This window comes from Ascaphus truei, chromosome 3, assembly GCF_040206685.1.
Source record: "Ascaphus truei isolate aAscTru1 chromosome 3, aAscTru1.hap1, whole genome shotgun sequence".
Classification (NCBI taxonomy): domain Eukaryota; kingdom Metazoa; phylum Chordata; class Amphibia; order Anura; family Ascaphidae; genus Ascaphus; species Ascaphus truei.
In genome coordinates, this window is record NC_134485.1 from 163,432,102 (window position 1) to 163,447,816 (window position 15,715).

At 41.5% G+C, this 15,715-nt stretch overlaps 1 protein-coding gene across 5 annotated transcripts in view; it reads left to right on the forward strand.

The window, feature by feature from the left end:
* USP9X (ubiquitin specific peptidase 9 X-linked) overlaps window positions 1–15,715 on the forward strand; it is a 187,437-nt gene that overhangs the window by 116,588 nt on the left and 55,134 nt on the right. For all 5 annotated transcript variants that reach the window (XM_075589698.1, XM_075589696.1, XM_075589700.1 and 2 more), the window contains 3 exons: window positions 9,273–9,393; window positions 11,603–11,733; window positions 13,425–13,703. In XM_075589698.1, the coding sequence (XP_075445813.1) occupies window positions 9,273–9,393; window positions 11,603–11,733; window positions 13,425–13,703 (531 nt within the window). The remainder of the gene's footprint in view (window positions 1–9,272; window positions 9,394–11,602; window positions 11,734–13,424; window positions 13,704–15,715) is intronic.

Sequence of the window (15,715 nt, forward strand, 5' to 3'; positions counted from 1 at the left end):
TAAATGTAGTTTATTGGGACTAAACCAAATACAGAGTGCTCTTCGACTCCATTTCGTTTCAATCTTTTTTTATTGCCGTTTTTGAGACATACATAAATTATACTTTACAAAGGGTGAGTCAGAGTGAAGCTGATACAACATGTACAGGAAATATTGGTATAACATCAATGTTCATATTTAAGATATAAAATCAATATATGAATTGAGTATTTCCTGATCTATTGGTTGTTTTCATATTATTCACTTTGTGACTTATTATTGATCTACTAAACTGTAGTCTGGTGTGATTACAAAGTGGATAGAGAAGACAAGAAGAAAGAATGGAATATCAGGGGGGATGGAAGGGGGGGGGGAGGATTGGGGAAACGTGGGTTGAGAGGGGAACTTAATAGAGTGGGCCTGGGGCCTTGCCTCCTTTTATTGTCCTACCTTTGGAGCCAAGGCTCCCATATTCTATAGAACCACTCAGCAGTTTGGTTTAGTTGGGCCGTCAACTTTTCCATGTACTTGACTTTGTTTATCCTTTTGTACACTGTTTCTTTGGATGGCGTGTTAATTTCTCTCCAAGCCACAGCAATGGAGCATCTCGCCGCGGTTAGGATGAAAGATATTTCTTCATGGGAGAGGGAATATCCCCTATTGGTTTGGGCAGCACAAAGATCAGCGGGTCCAGGAGGACCCTTAGTGCCGTGACCTCCAGGATTATACTCTGGATCATGACCCAAAAATTCTGCACCGCTGGGCATGTCCACCATATGTGAGCCATATCTCCCCTAGAACCACACCCCCTCCAACATATATCTGGTGTTCCAGGGAAGATCTGGCAAAGCCTACTAGGAGTTAGATACCGCTAAAATAGAATTTTGTAGATGTTTTCTTTTATTTTTGTGCAAATTTAGATTTTGACTGCCGACTCCCAGATATCCTCCCACTCGTTCCTTTCTATTTCCACATGAAGGTCTTCGGCCCATTTACGCATGTAGTTATGGTTTGGTATATTTACTGACGATTCTAGATTCTATCCCCATGTATATACCCGATATCAATCCTCTCTGGTAGGTGCTTTTTTTGCAATACTTTTCAAATTTTGATAGGTTAGGAAAACTCCCGTTCTGAGAAATTGACGAAAGAAAATGTCTGATTTGAAGGTATTTAAAGAGGTTAAAATCTTGCGATTTATATATATTTTTTGGATATCCTGGTAGGATAGAACCCTACCCTTTTCCACCAAATCCGCTGCAAATTTAATATCTAAATTTAGAAATTGGGTAAATTGCCCTTGGGAGCATCCCGGAGGGAAGTCCGGGTTGTTGAAGATCGGAGTTAGCAGTGATGGGAAAGTCCGTAATGCATATTTTACTTTATTTTTGGCCCATATGTTCCAAGTGCACCTCATTGATCCTAGGTCAAACTTTCCTACTTGTGTCTCCCTGGACCTGTGGGACCACAGAGCCACTGCGAGGGATAGTGGTTTTGCGTAGAATGATTCAATTGCTAGCCAGCAGCAGGTTGTTGGATCACTACTTGTTTTAATTGCGCTGCTTGGTAATATTTAATAATATCCGGGACTCCAAGTCCTCCCCTTGTTTTTGAGGCTAGCATTACTGATCTAGCAACTCTCGGTCGCTTGTCTCTCCATATTAATTGGAGTACTTGGCTTTGTATGTTTTTCCGCTCAGACTGAGGTATAGTTATTGGGAGCGGTTGGAAGTAGTATAGTAATCTTGGTAGGATGTTCATTTTGGCGGAAATTATTCTTCCCATCCAAGATATTTGGAATTTATTCAATTTCTGGAGATCCTTTCTAATTTTCTCAAAGAGGGGAGGGTAGTTGCATTGATACAGGGATTCATATGAGCTCGCTATTTTAATTCCCAGGTATTTAATGTGGGCAGAGCTCCATTTATAGTTTAAAATGTGATTGTAGCAATTTTAGTTCCGGAGCTGGGAGTGTTAAATAGAGGGCCTCGGATTTATCGTTATTGATTTTGTAGCCTGAGACTTTGCCAAATTGATCTAATAGGAGCTAGAGATTTGGGAGGTACATCTGTGGCGTAGCTAGGGATAATATAACATTGTCTGCAAATAATGAGATCTTATTTATTCCGTCAATGAGGATTCCCTGGACATTGACATTATCTCTGATTGTGGCCGCTAATGGTTCAATTGATATTGCAAAGAGTGGCGGCGACAAGGGCATTCCTGTCTAGTCCCGTTTGTGATCATTATTGGGTCCAAATTTCCCCCTGGAAGTTTGACGTACGCTGTGGCATTCTGATAAAGGGCTCTGACGCCCTCCAGGAATGGGCCCTTAAATCCAAATTTTAACATGGTCTGATCCAGAAATAACCATTTTATTCTATCAAATGCCTTTCCAGCGTCTAACTAAGCTTAATAGTATCGCTTTTGTATCGAAAAGGTGCACATAGTCTATAATGATTGGTATTGCGGGTATTGTCCGAGGCCTGTTTGCCCGAGACAAAGCCCACTTGATCAATATGTATTAGCTTTGGAAGCATTGGGTTCAGTCTATTTGCCAGAATTTTGCTATAGAGTTTTAAATCTGTATTAAGTAATGATATCGTTCTGTAATTTCCACATTGGAGTGGGTCTCTCCCCTCCTTATGGATGATGGCTATGTTGGCCATAGACATGGAAATTGATATTGGATCCCCCACCAAAAAGGAGTTGAAAGTTTCTAAGATATACAGGGATAAGATCGCCTGAAATTTCTTGTAGTATAGGTTGGTAAAACCGTCTCGGCCTGGTGTCTTAGCAACCTTTAACGTTTTTTTCGCTTCTGATAGCTCTATCTGAGATTTTCTTATTCAGTGACTTTACGTCCTCCTTCGAGAGTGTGGGGAGAATACATTGTTTTAACTATTGCAAGATTGCCTCAGCATTTGTTTGGCTTGCTTTTGGGGATTCTAACTTCTAGAGCTTGGATTAAAAATTTGAGAATTCTTGTGCTATTTTTGTTTCATCATACAGGCATACCCCACATTAACGTACGCAATGGGACCGGAGCATGTATGTAAAGCGAAAATGTACTTAAAGTGAAGCACTACCTTTTTCCCACTTATTGATGCATGTACTGTACTGCAATCATCACATACGTGCATAACTGATGTAAATAACGCATTTGTAACAGGCTCTATAGTCTCCCCGCTTGCGCACAGCTTCGGTACAGGTAGGGTGCTGGTATTGCTGTTCAGGACGTGCTGACAGGCGCATGCGCAAGCTGCTGTTTGCCTATTGGGCGATATGTCCTTACTCGCGAGTGTACTTAAAGTGAGTGTCCTTAAACCGGGGTATGCCTGTATAAGATTTGTTCAGATTTTGGATCGAATTGACGAGATCTGGGATTTAACTCTGACCTCTTTGTTGGCTAGCAACTTGTCAGCTTTATTGCCCTTATCGTAGTAGCGTTGATTAGTCCAACTCAACGCTCTCTCTACCTTTTCAAGTTGGAGATGTTTGAGCTCCATTCTTGATTTTTCTAAAATTGTATAAAGTTTTTTTGAGGGAAAATTTTTATGTTCTAATTTTAATACTTTTGTTCGTGATTTCTTTATATTGTTTCAGCTTGTTTTTTTCTATATGAGGCTATAGAAATGAAGTCTCCTCTTATTGATGCTTTGTGGGCTTCCCACAACATTGCGGGAGCTGAAACCGAGCCCTTATTTATTGAAAAGTAGTCCGATAGTTTAATTGTGCTCACTATTTCTGGTAAATTTAATAAGGAATCATTTAATTTCCATTTGTATGGATTGTTTTTAACAAAGGGCAGAGGCGAGGGTCAAGTCGACAGGGTCGTGGTCTGACAAGTTATTGGGCCTATATTTGACTGGGATGATACCTGAAGAATATTTTTGGTACCCAGAAAATAATCACTCCTTGAGTAGGTCTGGTGTGGTGCTGAGAACAAAAGTATAGTCCCGCTGACCCTGGTGTTGTGCCCTCTAGGTATCCACCAGAGAAAAGTCTTTTATCAGGTCTCTAAATTGTTTTGCAGATTTTTGAACTTGGGTGGAGTGTGTGTGTGGAGCCTGGAGCGGAGGATTTATCCTGTTCCGGGGTGTTTACCAAGTTCATATCACCCGCTATTATTAGGGGTGAGAAAGTTCATGGTTCAATGATTCCAACACCTTGGTCAGAAAGGCTTTTTGGTTTTCGTTGGGAGCATATATATTAATTAAGGATACTGGGGTTCCTGATAAAGAGCCCTGAAGAATTAGGTATCTCCCCTCTGGGTCCGAAACTACTTTTTGAGGGGCTAAAAGAACGTTATTGTTAATTAGAATAGCTACGCCTCTTTTTTTACTCAAATGATTAATTGTATGCTTGGGGGAACATGTTTCGAAATGTGGAGGTGTGGGAGTATTAAAATGTTTTTTTTTGTATGAGCACTATATCTGCTTTTTGTTTTTTTAAATCTTGCAATGCTAATTTCCTTTTCCTGATTGAATTCAGACCCTTAACATTCAGAGATACTACCTTTATTGATGTTTTGATTTTACATGTTTCTTTTTTGGACATTCAGAGAGGGGGGACCTTCCACTTTCCCAAGGTGGGGGTCTTGGCTTGACTCAGAATTTTGGAACCCTAAGTGTGTTTGTTTCGTTAGCTTGTTGTCTGGGGGGGTCCTTAGGGAGGGGAGTGCGGGAGACAGAAAAGAAGAAAGAATTGGAGAAAGTAGGATTGGGCCCAATGATGGCCCTAGCGTGTAAGCCTTGGCCACCGTAGTGACATGGTGGGCGGGCACATGGGGTACACCATCTGAGGGGGTAGAGAACCCTGCATAATTGTGTATTGCATCTGCAATTTTGAACAGTAATAACATTTCAACAAAAACATAGATATTTTTTGTCCTTAAATTTTAAGAACTTTCATTATTTCCAACCTTGGTGGGTGAGGGGTTGAGGTGGGCGGGGGGAGGGGGGTCCTTTTGTACTTAGTAACTGGGTCACAATATGTGCACAGACTGTGTTACTGGTGTTTTGGATGGATACCTCATACATTTGAGGCGTGGGGATAGTATTTATTTATTTATAAAATATTTTACCTGGAAGTAATACATTGAGAGTTACCTCTCGTTTTCAAGTATGTCCTGGGCACAGAGTAAAACAAATAATACATGGTTACAAATACAGTTACATAAATGAACAGGGTATACATTATATACAAGACATTGCGTGCATAGTTAAAGAAAATATATATTATGGCGTATGAAACAGTTACAGACCAGATTAAAATGTGTGACAGCATTAGTTTTGAAAGAACTTAAACTGGTGGTGGATGTGAGATTCTCTGGTAGGTTGTTCCAGTTTTGGGGTGCATGGTAGGAGAAGGAGGAACGTCCGGATACTTTGTTGAGCCTTGGGACCATGAACAGTCTTTTGGAGTCAGATCTCAGATAAGTACTGCAAGTGGTAGGGGTGAGGAGCTTGTTGAGATAGCTGGGTAGCTTGCCCATGAAGAATTTAAAGGTAAGACAGGAAAGGTGAACTTTGCGCCTAGACTCTAGTGATGACCAATCTAGTTCTTTGAGCATATCGCAGTGATGTGTGTTGTAGTTGCATTGGAGAACAAAACGACAAATTGAATTGTAGAGGGTGTCAAGTTTGCCAAGGTGGGTTTGAGGTGCTGAGCCATATACTATGTCTCCATAGTCAATAATTGGCATTAGCATCTGCTGTGCGATACGCTTTCTGACCAGGAGACTTAGGGAGGATTTGTTCCTGTAAAGTACCCCTAGTTTGGCATACGTCTTGGTTGTCAGGGTATCAATGTGCATCCCGAATGTTAAGTGGGAGTCAAACCATAAGCCCAGGTATTTAAAACTAGTGACGGGTTAGGGTGGTGTTAGCGTTGGTACGAATCAGCTCAGTCACTGGAAGCTTTAAAAATTTAGTCTTGGTCCCAAACACCATTGTTACAGTCTTGTCCGTGTTGAAAAACAGTTTGTTTTGGGAAATCAATTTTACGAGTCTCAAAAAGTGAGACTGAAGTATGTGTTGAAGGTCAGAGAGGCTATGGCTGTGTGTATATAGGATTGTGTCATCTGCATACATGTGTATTGAGGCTTCCTTACAAGCTGTGGAAAGATCATTAATGAACACTGAGAAGAGTAGGGGCCCCAGAACAGAGCCTTGCGGGACACCACAGGTGATATCCGGGGGGTTGGAGTTAGAGCCTGAGATGGACACATGTTGGGATCTTCCTGATAGGTAGGACTGAAACCAGTTTAAAGCATGCTTCCCTATTCCAGAGCTCTGGAGTTTGTTAAGCAGGATAGCATGGTCAACTGTGTCAAAAGCCTTTGCAAAATCTAGGAATACTGCACCAGTGAGTTGTCCCCGTTCCATTCCACACTGGATTTCATTGCAAACTTTTAGCAGGGTAGTTACGGTGGAGTGTTTGGGACGAAACCCAGATTGGAATTGGCTATGGAAATTTGTCTTGGTATAGAAATCGCTTAGTTGGGAGTGGACACATTTTTCCATGACTTTGGATAGAATTGGGAGAAGTGAGATTGGCCTGTAGTTTGAGACAGTGTTTTTGTCCCCACTTTTGAAGATTGGGACAACTCTGGCAGTTTTCCATGTCTTAGGGATATGGCCTGCAGACAGGATAGAGTTGACTATGGACGCAATTGGTTTGGCAATGGCTGGGGCACCAAGTCGTAGGAACCTAGATTGTAGTAAGTCAGGTCCACATTGGCTGCTTAGTTTTAGTTTGAGGAGCGCTTGTATAATCTCCTCTTCAGATACTAGGCCAAATTGAAAATTGTGGGCAGTGTTGGGAGGGGGTGGGACTATAGGGGTACTCCCAGGTTGAGATTCAGGTTTGTGGTTTGGGCTGCGTTTTGCTAATAAGTTCGTGGCACACCCCACAAAGTAATCATTGAATGCATTTGCAATGTCAGGGGTTTGTCAGAGTAATATCCCCCTTAGTGATATTACTTGGTTGTTGATGGTTAGGAGGCTGGAATATATTGTTGATAACCTTCCAGAAGTTAGCTGGGTTTGATGTATTTTGGTGGAGATTGTCAGAGTAATATTGTGCTTTTGCATGCATTGTTTGCCTTGTGCACATGTTCCGCATGCATCTGTAGTGATTGAGTTCCTTGGTAGTGCCAGTTACTTTGTAGCTTTTCCACAAGGTATGCCTGAGCTGGTAGAGTGCAATAAGGTCAGTTGTAATCCATGGAAGGTGGGCCCCCACGTACCCTTATTTTGCGTAGTGGAGCATGGGTATCGCAGAGTTTTAAGAACTCCGATTGGAAATAGTCGAGCGCAGAATCAGGGTCGGGAATTAAATCGATTCTGTGCTATGGGCAGTTGGTAAGGTCATCCACAAACTGTTGTGGGTTAAAGTTTTTAAATGTTCTAGTGAGGAGAACTTTAGGGCTTGAATGGGGCGGTTTAATTTTCCTTACACAGTACACTATTGCATGGTCACTGAAAATGTCAGGAAGGATGCCAGAGGATTGGATTCTGCTGGGGTTTGAGGAGAGAATCCAGTCTAGCAAGGAATGGTTATGCGATTTCAGGTTTATCCGTGTGGGTTGGGAAATGAGTTGCGATAGGTTAAGTGACTTGAGTTGTATTTGGATTTTGTGGTTTTTAGGGTCAAGCCAATTGAAGTTGAAATCCCCAAGAACTAGCAGCTTGCTCTTCTCATTCAGAGAGGAAATGGAGCCAAGAAATTGGGTGATATCAGTCAGGGATTGTAGAGGGGCTTTAGGGGGGCGGTAGATGCCAGCAAGCAAGATGGGCTTAGAAAAGGGGAGGCAGATTTTGCCAACTAGAATTGCAAAGGAGGGTGGGCTTGATGGGCAATTTAACAGTGTAAATTGTAAGGTGTCTGCAATATAAAATAATACCCCTCCTCCTCTCTTTGACCTATCTCTCCTAAAAATGGAGTATCCCTGAATGGCGATATTTGCATCAGGGGTTTTAAGGGATAGCCATGTTTCTGTAAGAATGATGGCTTTGGGTTTGTGCATAAGGCACCATGCTCTTAGTTCGGCCAGTTTGGGCAGCAGGCTCCGGATATTTATATGGGCGACAGATAGGCCTTTTTGGAATTTAAATGTGGAATTCTAAGGGGCATGGGACAGAGCTGAAATGGGAAGACCTGGGTTAGGTTCAATATCACCTGCTAAGGAGAGTAACAGTACGAGTTGGAATTTGGGTAGTTATTTGGAAGTTGTAAATTTGTGGTGTTTGCCATTAGAGTGAGCAGTGGTTGGTGTGCTGGTTTTGAGAGTTCTCCACCAACATTCAGTAGATAGTGCAAGGCTTTTCAATAGTCCAGGGTGTATGGTGATGTTGGGTGTGGGCCAGGATGGAGGAGTTTGTAGTGTATAGAGAGAGTAAAATCTCCATGAGGCCAGGAGAAAAAAAAATGTTAAGATACAGAGCAGGTTCATTTTGCCAGAGGTAGGCAGTGCTGCAAGGAGCTGTTGTGAACAAAGTGAGTGTGTGCAGACTAAACAGCAGTGGTGTGCCTGTTCCTTGTCAAATGTTTTGGTGCATTGCAATGCTAGTCAGTTCAGGGTTTCAGTGTTTTGTGCGGTCAGTTTTGGGAGAGGCTGCAGTGAAAGAAGTTTTAAAGGGGTGGGTGGTTAAATTATGCAGGTTAGCAAGAATGGGATCATAGTGTGATCTGAGTAGCTTACCGTTTGTTGTCGTGAGTCAAAAAGTTTGCAGAAAGATGCAGTCCCCAGTCACCTCTAGTCAAACTATTGTCCAACTATATCACTTAAAAAGCTCACTTTAAATGCCTCACTGTCTAATGCCAATTGCAGTTCCTGCAAATTGCAGGAAAGGTGTTGGTTTTATACATCTAAAACAGTCACATGACCCTCCCCCTCCCCAATCAATCAGCTTGTTCCAGTTGGTCAATTAACAGCACTGAGTTAAGAGGGGGAAAATAAATAAATAAACCACTTTTGAAATTCAAACATACTAACTTTTTTCAATGCTTAAGGTCACATAGTAAATCTTTTACACAGGACTTGCACATCAAGGGACATACCTGTGAAAAGAATACAATTAGATCCATGTAGGGGGGTGGAAGAGTATGGATTGGAGTGGAGGAAAGCGTTATGTGTGGTTTCAGAAGATATTCTGCACATTGAGTTATACAAAGCATTTAAGAATACGTACAAATTCTACATGACTTGCTTACATTTCGGTTTGGAATATAGTAGTGCTTATAAAAAAAAAAAAATTTCCACACCTAATTTTTTTTTCTTTTTTCAGATAATGTCATTACATCATAGATATATATCCTTTCTTTGGCAAGTTGCAGACTTGGGCAGCAACCTAAATATGCCACCTCTTCGTGATGGAGCAAGGGTCCTCATGAAACTTATGCCACCAGGTAAGATTGCAATAAATCACTGATGATCGTCACGTAGTCTCTATTACATGCAGTGAATGAGTGCTCATTGGATCACAGGATTTCCATATCCGAACATATCCATCGTAACATAGGATAGGGCCCTGTGTTTTCCTCATCTAACATATTTTTCTTACTGGGAGTATGAAAATGAGTGGAAACGCCTAGATTTTCCAAATAGGGTTAAATATTTGAGAAGAAAAAGAAATACAAACAAAATACGTTTCTTTGCCTTGTACCTTTTGCAACCAAAGTGATTGTTTTAACCCAGCTGTCCACAAACCTTCAATATCTAAAAAATCATTTTCAGGGTTACTGTAGGGTTCAATAGATGAAATAAACGTGTGAGATCTTAAAAGCTTAGATACAAATGTACCAGTGTAAAGCAAACATGTTAGTCCGTTAAAAAGTACCACAATCTTCAACCTCTCTCTGCTTCTCCAATATAGGTAGTATTACTGCACTTTGCCGTTTTAAACCAAGAAAAAACTCAGATCGGACCATAAGTTCATAGAAAGGCACTTTGAAGATCTATTTTGTTTTACTGCTTATAACTCTGTTAAGAACTTTTCACCCTAGAAAAGTAAAACCAATCTCTGTGTTCAGGTACCCTTTCTGAGAGCTCCAACTTGGGCAGCTGTTCATTTGTGCAATAAGCTCATTCTGATTATATTGCTCAATCCCATAAATATTGCGTTGTGACCAAAGAACTCAATTCCGTGTTTAAAACACAAAGTGTGGAGCACGGATTTACAGTGGCTGCATGGCATCTGTTCATGGAGACACATGCAAACCCTCTTGTAGTGCTTGGTTTTGATTTATTCCTGTAATGTAAATCAGTAATTCTATAACCATCAGTTCCTTTTCATTGACTGCAAGCTAGTAGGTGTTTATTATTCCTTGTATGTTGTATTGGGAACGTTTGCTGAATGGTAATAACGCAAGCACAGACAAACGAGGAAGGCCGTTAGTGGAATATACATTATATCGGAACATTATAATGTGCCCGGTACTGGTACAAGGCGTGAATATTTGCCTGCCGGACACAAAATGGCAGCTGGACCAGGGATTGCTCTAGTGACCAATAGAGTTGCAAAATCATCGGGTGATGGTTTTACAACTTGGGATTCGTGACCCCACGGACACATATTTGTAGGGTTTTTGTGTCCAGACGGGAAACTGGGTGATGCCCAAAGGTCGAAGGATCACAATTCGGCTCGAAGAAACCCCCTGATTCAGATAAGGTTAAAAATAATCATGTTTGGTGGGATTGCTGCTTTGAATGCCCGTGAGCCCCTTCTGTGTTACTGAAAACTTCATCATTCATTATGCTCCTGTTCTCACTTGTCTGCTAATGATGAACAAGTCACCTACGTGGTGAAAGAAGATTATGCACATTAAGAAAAGTAAAAGGGGCAGCTAAACCTACCCGCAGGAAAAATGCTTGTACTGTACCTCAACTTATATATAGGTGAAGATTGTACTGCTAATCAATGCCTGCTCCTTTTTGTAGGGAACATTGAAGCCCTGGGTGGTGCCCTGGGTGGCATCCTTGCTGCCACTCAGAATGCAACTTACTGGTCACTCTGAGGTGAGTGGCTGAAAAGTTGCTTTGTGGCATCTGTCGAGGTTTTAATATTCCAAACAGAAACAGAGAGGGCATTGATTATTGGGGCAATCGTCGCCTATACAGACGTTCTGGTAGGTATTCGATTACTTTTCTTGAAAAACATTTTGAGTTGATATTCTTTTTATCATAACTTTGAACTGCCCATTTAACCAGTTACCTTTCTCTACTATTTTCTTCTCATTTGTTTTTTTTCTTGACAGTCTTTTTATTTATTTATTTTTGTTCAAGTACTAGTACATTCATTGCATTGTTGGTTACCATTAGTTGGTATTAAAAAAAAAATCATCTATTCAATGGGGGTTAGTGTTCTTTATATGAAAAAGTTTGTGTATGGTACATATACTATGAGCTATTTACATATATTTTTTTTCTAGTATTTACCTAAATGCAATGCCTCTTGCATTTTTATTGTAAAGCTCTATGTATAATTCTTTGTAAGAATAAAAATAGTCAGGCATGTGGAGCATGAAGCACCCCCTTGTATTTATTGCTTTTCAGAGATGACGGTTTCCTTAGACATGAAATTTAGTTTGCCTAATCGCTTGTTTTGCTTTATTACAGACAACACTATCGTGGAAAAACTCCGAGCGATTTGTTTAGATCACGCGAAACTTGGAGAAAGTAGTCTTAGTTCATCCCTAGATTCACTTTTCTTTGGTCCTTCTGCTTCACAAGTACTATATCTTACAGAGGTTGGTGATTATTATTTTTATGGAGAGGGAAAAACTTGTATGATCCAGTCTTTGGTTCATACTTCCTAAAGCGTGCCAAGCCATATAGCGCACCCTAAGGCCCTGAACATTCACTTAAATTGGGCTTGGGATGTGCTATAAAGTCTGTTTTAGTGACTACGGACTTTTTGACTTTGCCTCAGCCATACATTTTGATAAATATTCTGCGGAAACATGCCATCTTCTGTAGGAAGTGCTGCTTGTCTCCTAAAAAGGAGGAATATGCAGTTGTGTCGTCTACCTAAAAACATGTATGTCCCCTAAAATACAGTAGCTTTATCCTACTTATTGTCCCCTTTTTCTGTTTAATGTCTCCCAAACCCCATTTAAGAAACAGCTGCAGAAAGACTTTGTTTAAAACGGTGACTAAGACTGAGAGCAAGTAAGCTTCATTGAGCAGGGGAGGGGGTTGCCTTCCTTACTGTATCAATGTAAATTTTGTCATTTTATAGTTCTTGTCTGTACACCACACTGCAGTGAGGTATGGAATATGCTGGCGCTTTATAAATGATTTGTAATAAGAGACAAAATGAGCATGCAGACTGCAAGCTACTCCCAGCAGTACCCAGTTTTTCTATTCATTTCACCTTGGGGCTCATGTTCCATGTGCTGAATTATTATGTAGTAGCCATGTAAAAGATAGGATGAATTATTATGTGATAACAATGTAATAATACATTTTCTAAGATACATTTTTATTGTAACTCCACTGCATGCTACTACTACATCTTTACTTTGACATACAGCATATGGATGTTGGTGTTCATATTTTATTTTACTGGACCATACATATATAAATGCAGCCAGTCTCCTTGTTCCTAGTGATAACACAACATATATTACATTACATCTCTGCCCTAATTTTTAATTCTATACCTGCTCGCGTTCTACTCTAGGGTGTCTTCTGGCTACCCTTTTTTTTTTTATCAAAGTCTTCACTCGCCTAAAACCTTTCTCATTCACTGCCCCACACATCTGGAATGCCCTTCCCCTCAATATCCGACTAGCAATATCTCTCTCTCTCCACCTGTAAGGCCTATCTTGAAACACGCACCTCTAATGAAGCATTTGGGTGGTTCTGTTGGCTGATACTATACATCTCATATGCATTTACCATAACACCTTCCAGACGCCCTGCTGTCTCTAAGTTCTTCCTACTTGCCAATTAGATGGTAAGCTCTTCTTCAGGGCAGAGACTCCTTTTCCTAATGTTTACTTTTGTCTGCAGCACTTATTCCTATTATGTCTCCTATTCGGTCACGTGTATTACTGCTGTAAAGCTCTTTGTACATGGATGGCGCTATATATATAGATATACATACATTATAACTCAGAATATCAGTTTCCATAGAATTCAATGGCAGAGATAACATAGAAAGTCACAACATATTCCACCAGAAGGAACAATGAAGCCTGTTACATCAGTACAACAAGTAACAACTATTCTGAATAGACATAGCTGTTGAATAATAATTTTTTATGTACAGTTCACCCGTGGTTTCCTAGACCATGGTGGTTTTGCATCTGTTCTCCAAGAAGATTCTCGTGTGTACGAGCGTATTCCTTTACATATTACCAGTACTATTATCCATGAAGCTTTTTGGACAAGTGCTGCATATATCATGTTTTTTTTATGTGTGTGTTTTCTCTAGGTAGTTTATGCCTTGTTAATGCCTGCTAATGCACCCCTTGGAGAAGATGCAAGTGATTTCCAGTACAACTTCCTGAAAAGTGGTGGTTTACCCCTTGTTTTGAGCATGCTGACTCGGAATAACTTCCTGCCAAACGCTGACATGGAGACCAGGAGAAGTGCCTACCTTAACGCTCTGAAAGTCGGCAAATTGCTACTTACCGCAATTGGCTATGGCCACGTTCGTGCTGTTGCAGAAGCTTGCCAGCCCGTAGTAGAAGGCACGAATCCGGTTTCACCGGTAAGGGGTACTTTTAAGGGTTGACATTGTCTACCCTTTAGGTATTTTTAGTGCACCGAAAAAACGTTTTACTATCACTTGCAGGTTTCCTTCACCTGAGCGAAAAAGACTGCTGAGAAAAGTATTATTTTTATTGTTTTTACAAGGTTAATAGAAGCAATCACAAGTTCGCTCTGGAGTCCAGTTCCTACCTTTTAGTCTGCATGTAAATTGGCTGAGGGCTTAAGTGATACTAGCACAGTGGCATGTTTAATAGGTTACATGTAGCTTCTTGACACCTTTATAAAACCAAGTATAAGCACTTTAAAAAAAAAATATTTCATGGGAGACATTCTGTAGAGGGTTTTTGCCGTCTTTAGCTTATGTCTTTTGGTGAGTAGACTGTCAATACTCATATTCAGGTAAATTGGTTTTGTTCTGTGTTTGCAATGTAATCATTTCGCCATAGTTGGTCAAAAGGATAAATATAAGTAGCTGATCTGCAAGAATTCAGCAGACCAGAAGAAAAGGGAAAGCATTAATTCCAATAAATAAGTACAATTGTTCATGTAAGGCAGTGGTGCGCAAACTGGGGGGCGCGCCCCCTTGGGGGGGCGCAAGATTATGTAGGGGGGGCGCAGGCTGCGTGCGGGGAAACCTGGGGGCGGGCAGAGCTGTGCCAGAAGCTCCGTGCAGAGGCTGCTTCCAGTTCTCTGCTGTGTCTTGCAGAGAGGGCTGGGCCTTGCAGAGGGGGCGGGGCCTTCCCTGCACACAGACAAGCCCTTCTCCTCCTCCTGTCTTTTACCCGGCCGTTTTCAGCAGCACATGGGGGGACCGGAGCAGGTTTAGTTACTCCCTCCACCCACCGTGTGTGTGTGTGTGTGTGTGTGTGTGTATATATATGTAGAAATGTGTGTGTATATGTAGAAATGTGTGTGTATATGTATGTGTGTGTATGTGTTTTGTATGTATATGTGTGTGTGTATATGTATGTGTGTGTGTGTGTATATATGTGTGTGTGTGTGTATCTATATATGTATGTGTATGTGTGTGTGTATATATAAAGTATGTGAATGTGTGTGTGTGTGTGTGTTTGTGTGTATATATATATATGGATTGTTGTGTGTGTGTGTGTGTGGATGTGTGTGTGTGTGTGTGTGTGTTTGTGTGTTTGTGTGTATATATGTGTGGATGTGTGTGTGTGTGTGTGTGTGTGTGCGCTGTGCCTGTTGGTTGTCTGTGGGTGTTGGGATTGAGTGTTGTGTGTGTTGGTGGTGATTATGTGAGTGTTGGTTGTGACTGTGTGTGTGTAGTGATTGAGTGTGTGCTGTGTTGGTTGTGATTTGAGTGTGTGTTGTGTGTGTGTGTGTTGTGATTGAGTGTGTGTGTTGGTTGTGGGTGTTGTGATTGAATGCAGCGTTGCACAAACTGAGGGGGGGACGCCCCAGGCGCAAGATTATTTAGGCGGGGCGCGTGCAAAAAAAAAACCTGGTTGTGCAGGCGAAAAAGATGTGCGCGCGCGGGCGGCCAAATAGAATAGTGCAGGTGGGGCCACGTGATTCGGAGGTACGCGGAGGAGCACGCCCCAGCGCTGTGATGTCAAACGCCCCTCCCTCCGGTGTCTGCCTACAATAGCGCTGTGGTCCTGCTCTCCTCCGCTGGCAACCTGCCTAGCTGCGATCCTCTTCATGTGAGAGGGTCGGCTGCCACTATATCAATCATACTATGAATGTACAGAAATAATAAAAAAAAGTGTAAACACTTCCCCGCTCGTGCTTGCAAAATTATGCAGGACACCCTGTGCTCATGCTTGGAGAGTTGGTGATGTCACCGCTCTCAGCGGCAGCGTGGACGCAGCCTAATTTTGCAAGAGCGAGCTGTTGAAGTATGTAAGTATTTAGGCTGCGCTTATAGTGCCGGCGACGCGACGTCGCCCGAAAACAAATGCATTGTCGCCGCCGCCTCGTGCGCTTATAGTAAGCGTGCCATGGCAACGTGATTTTTTGAAGCCGGCAATATTTGATTTCTAAGGG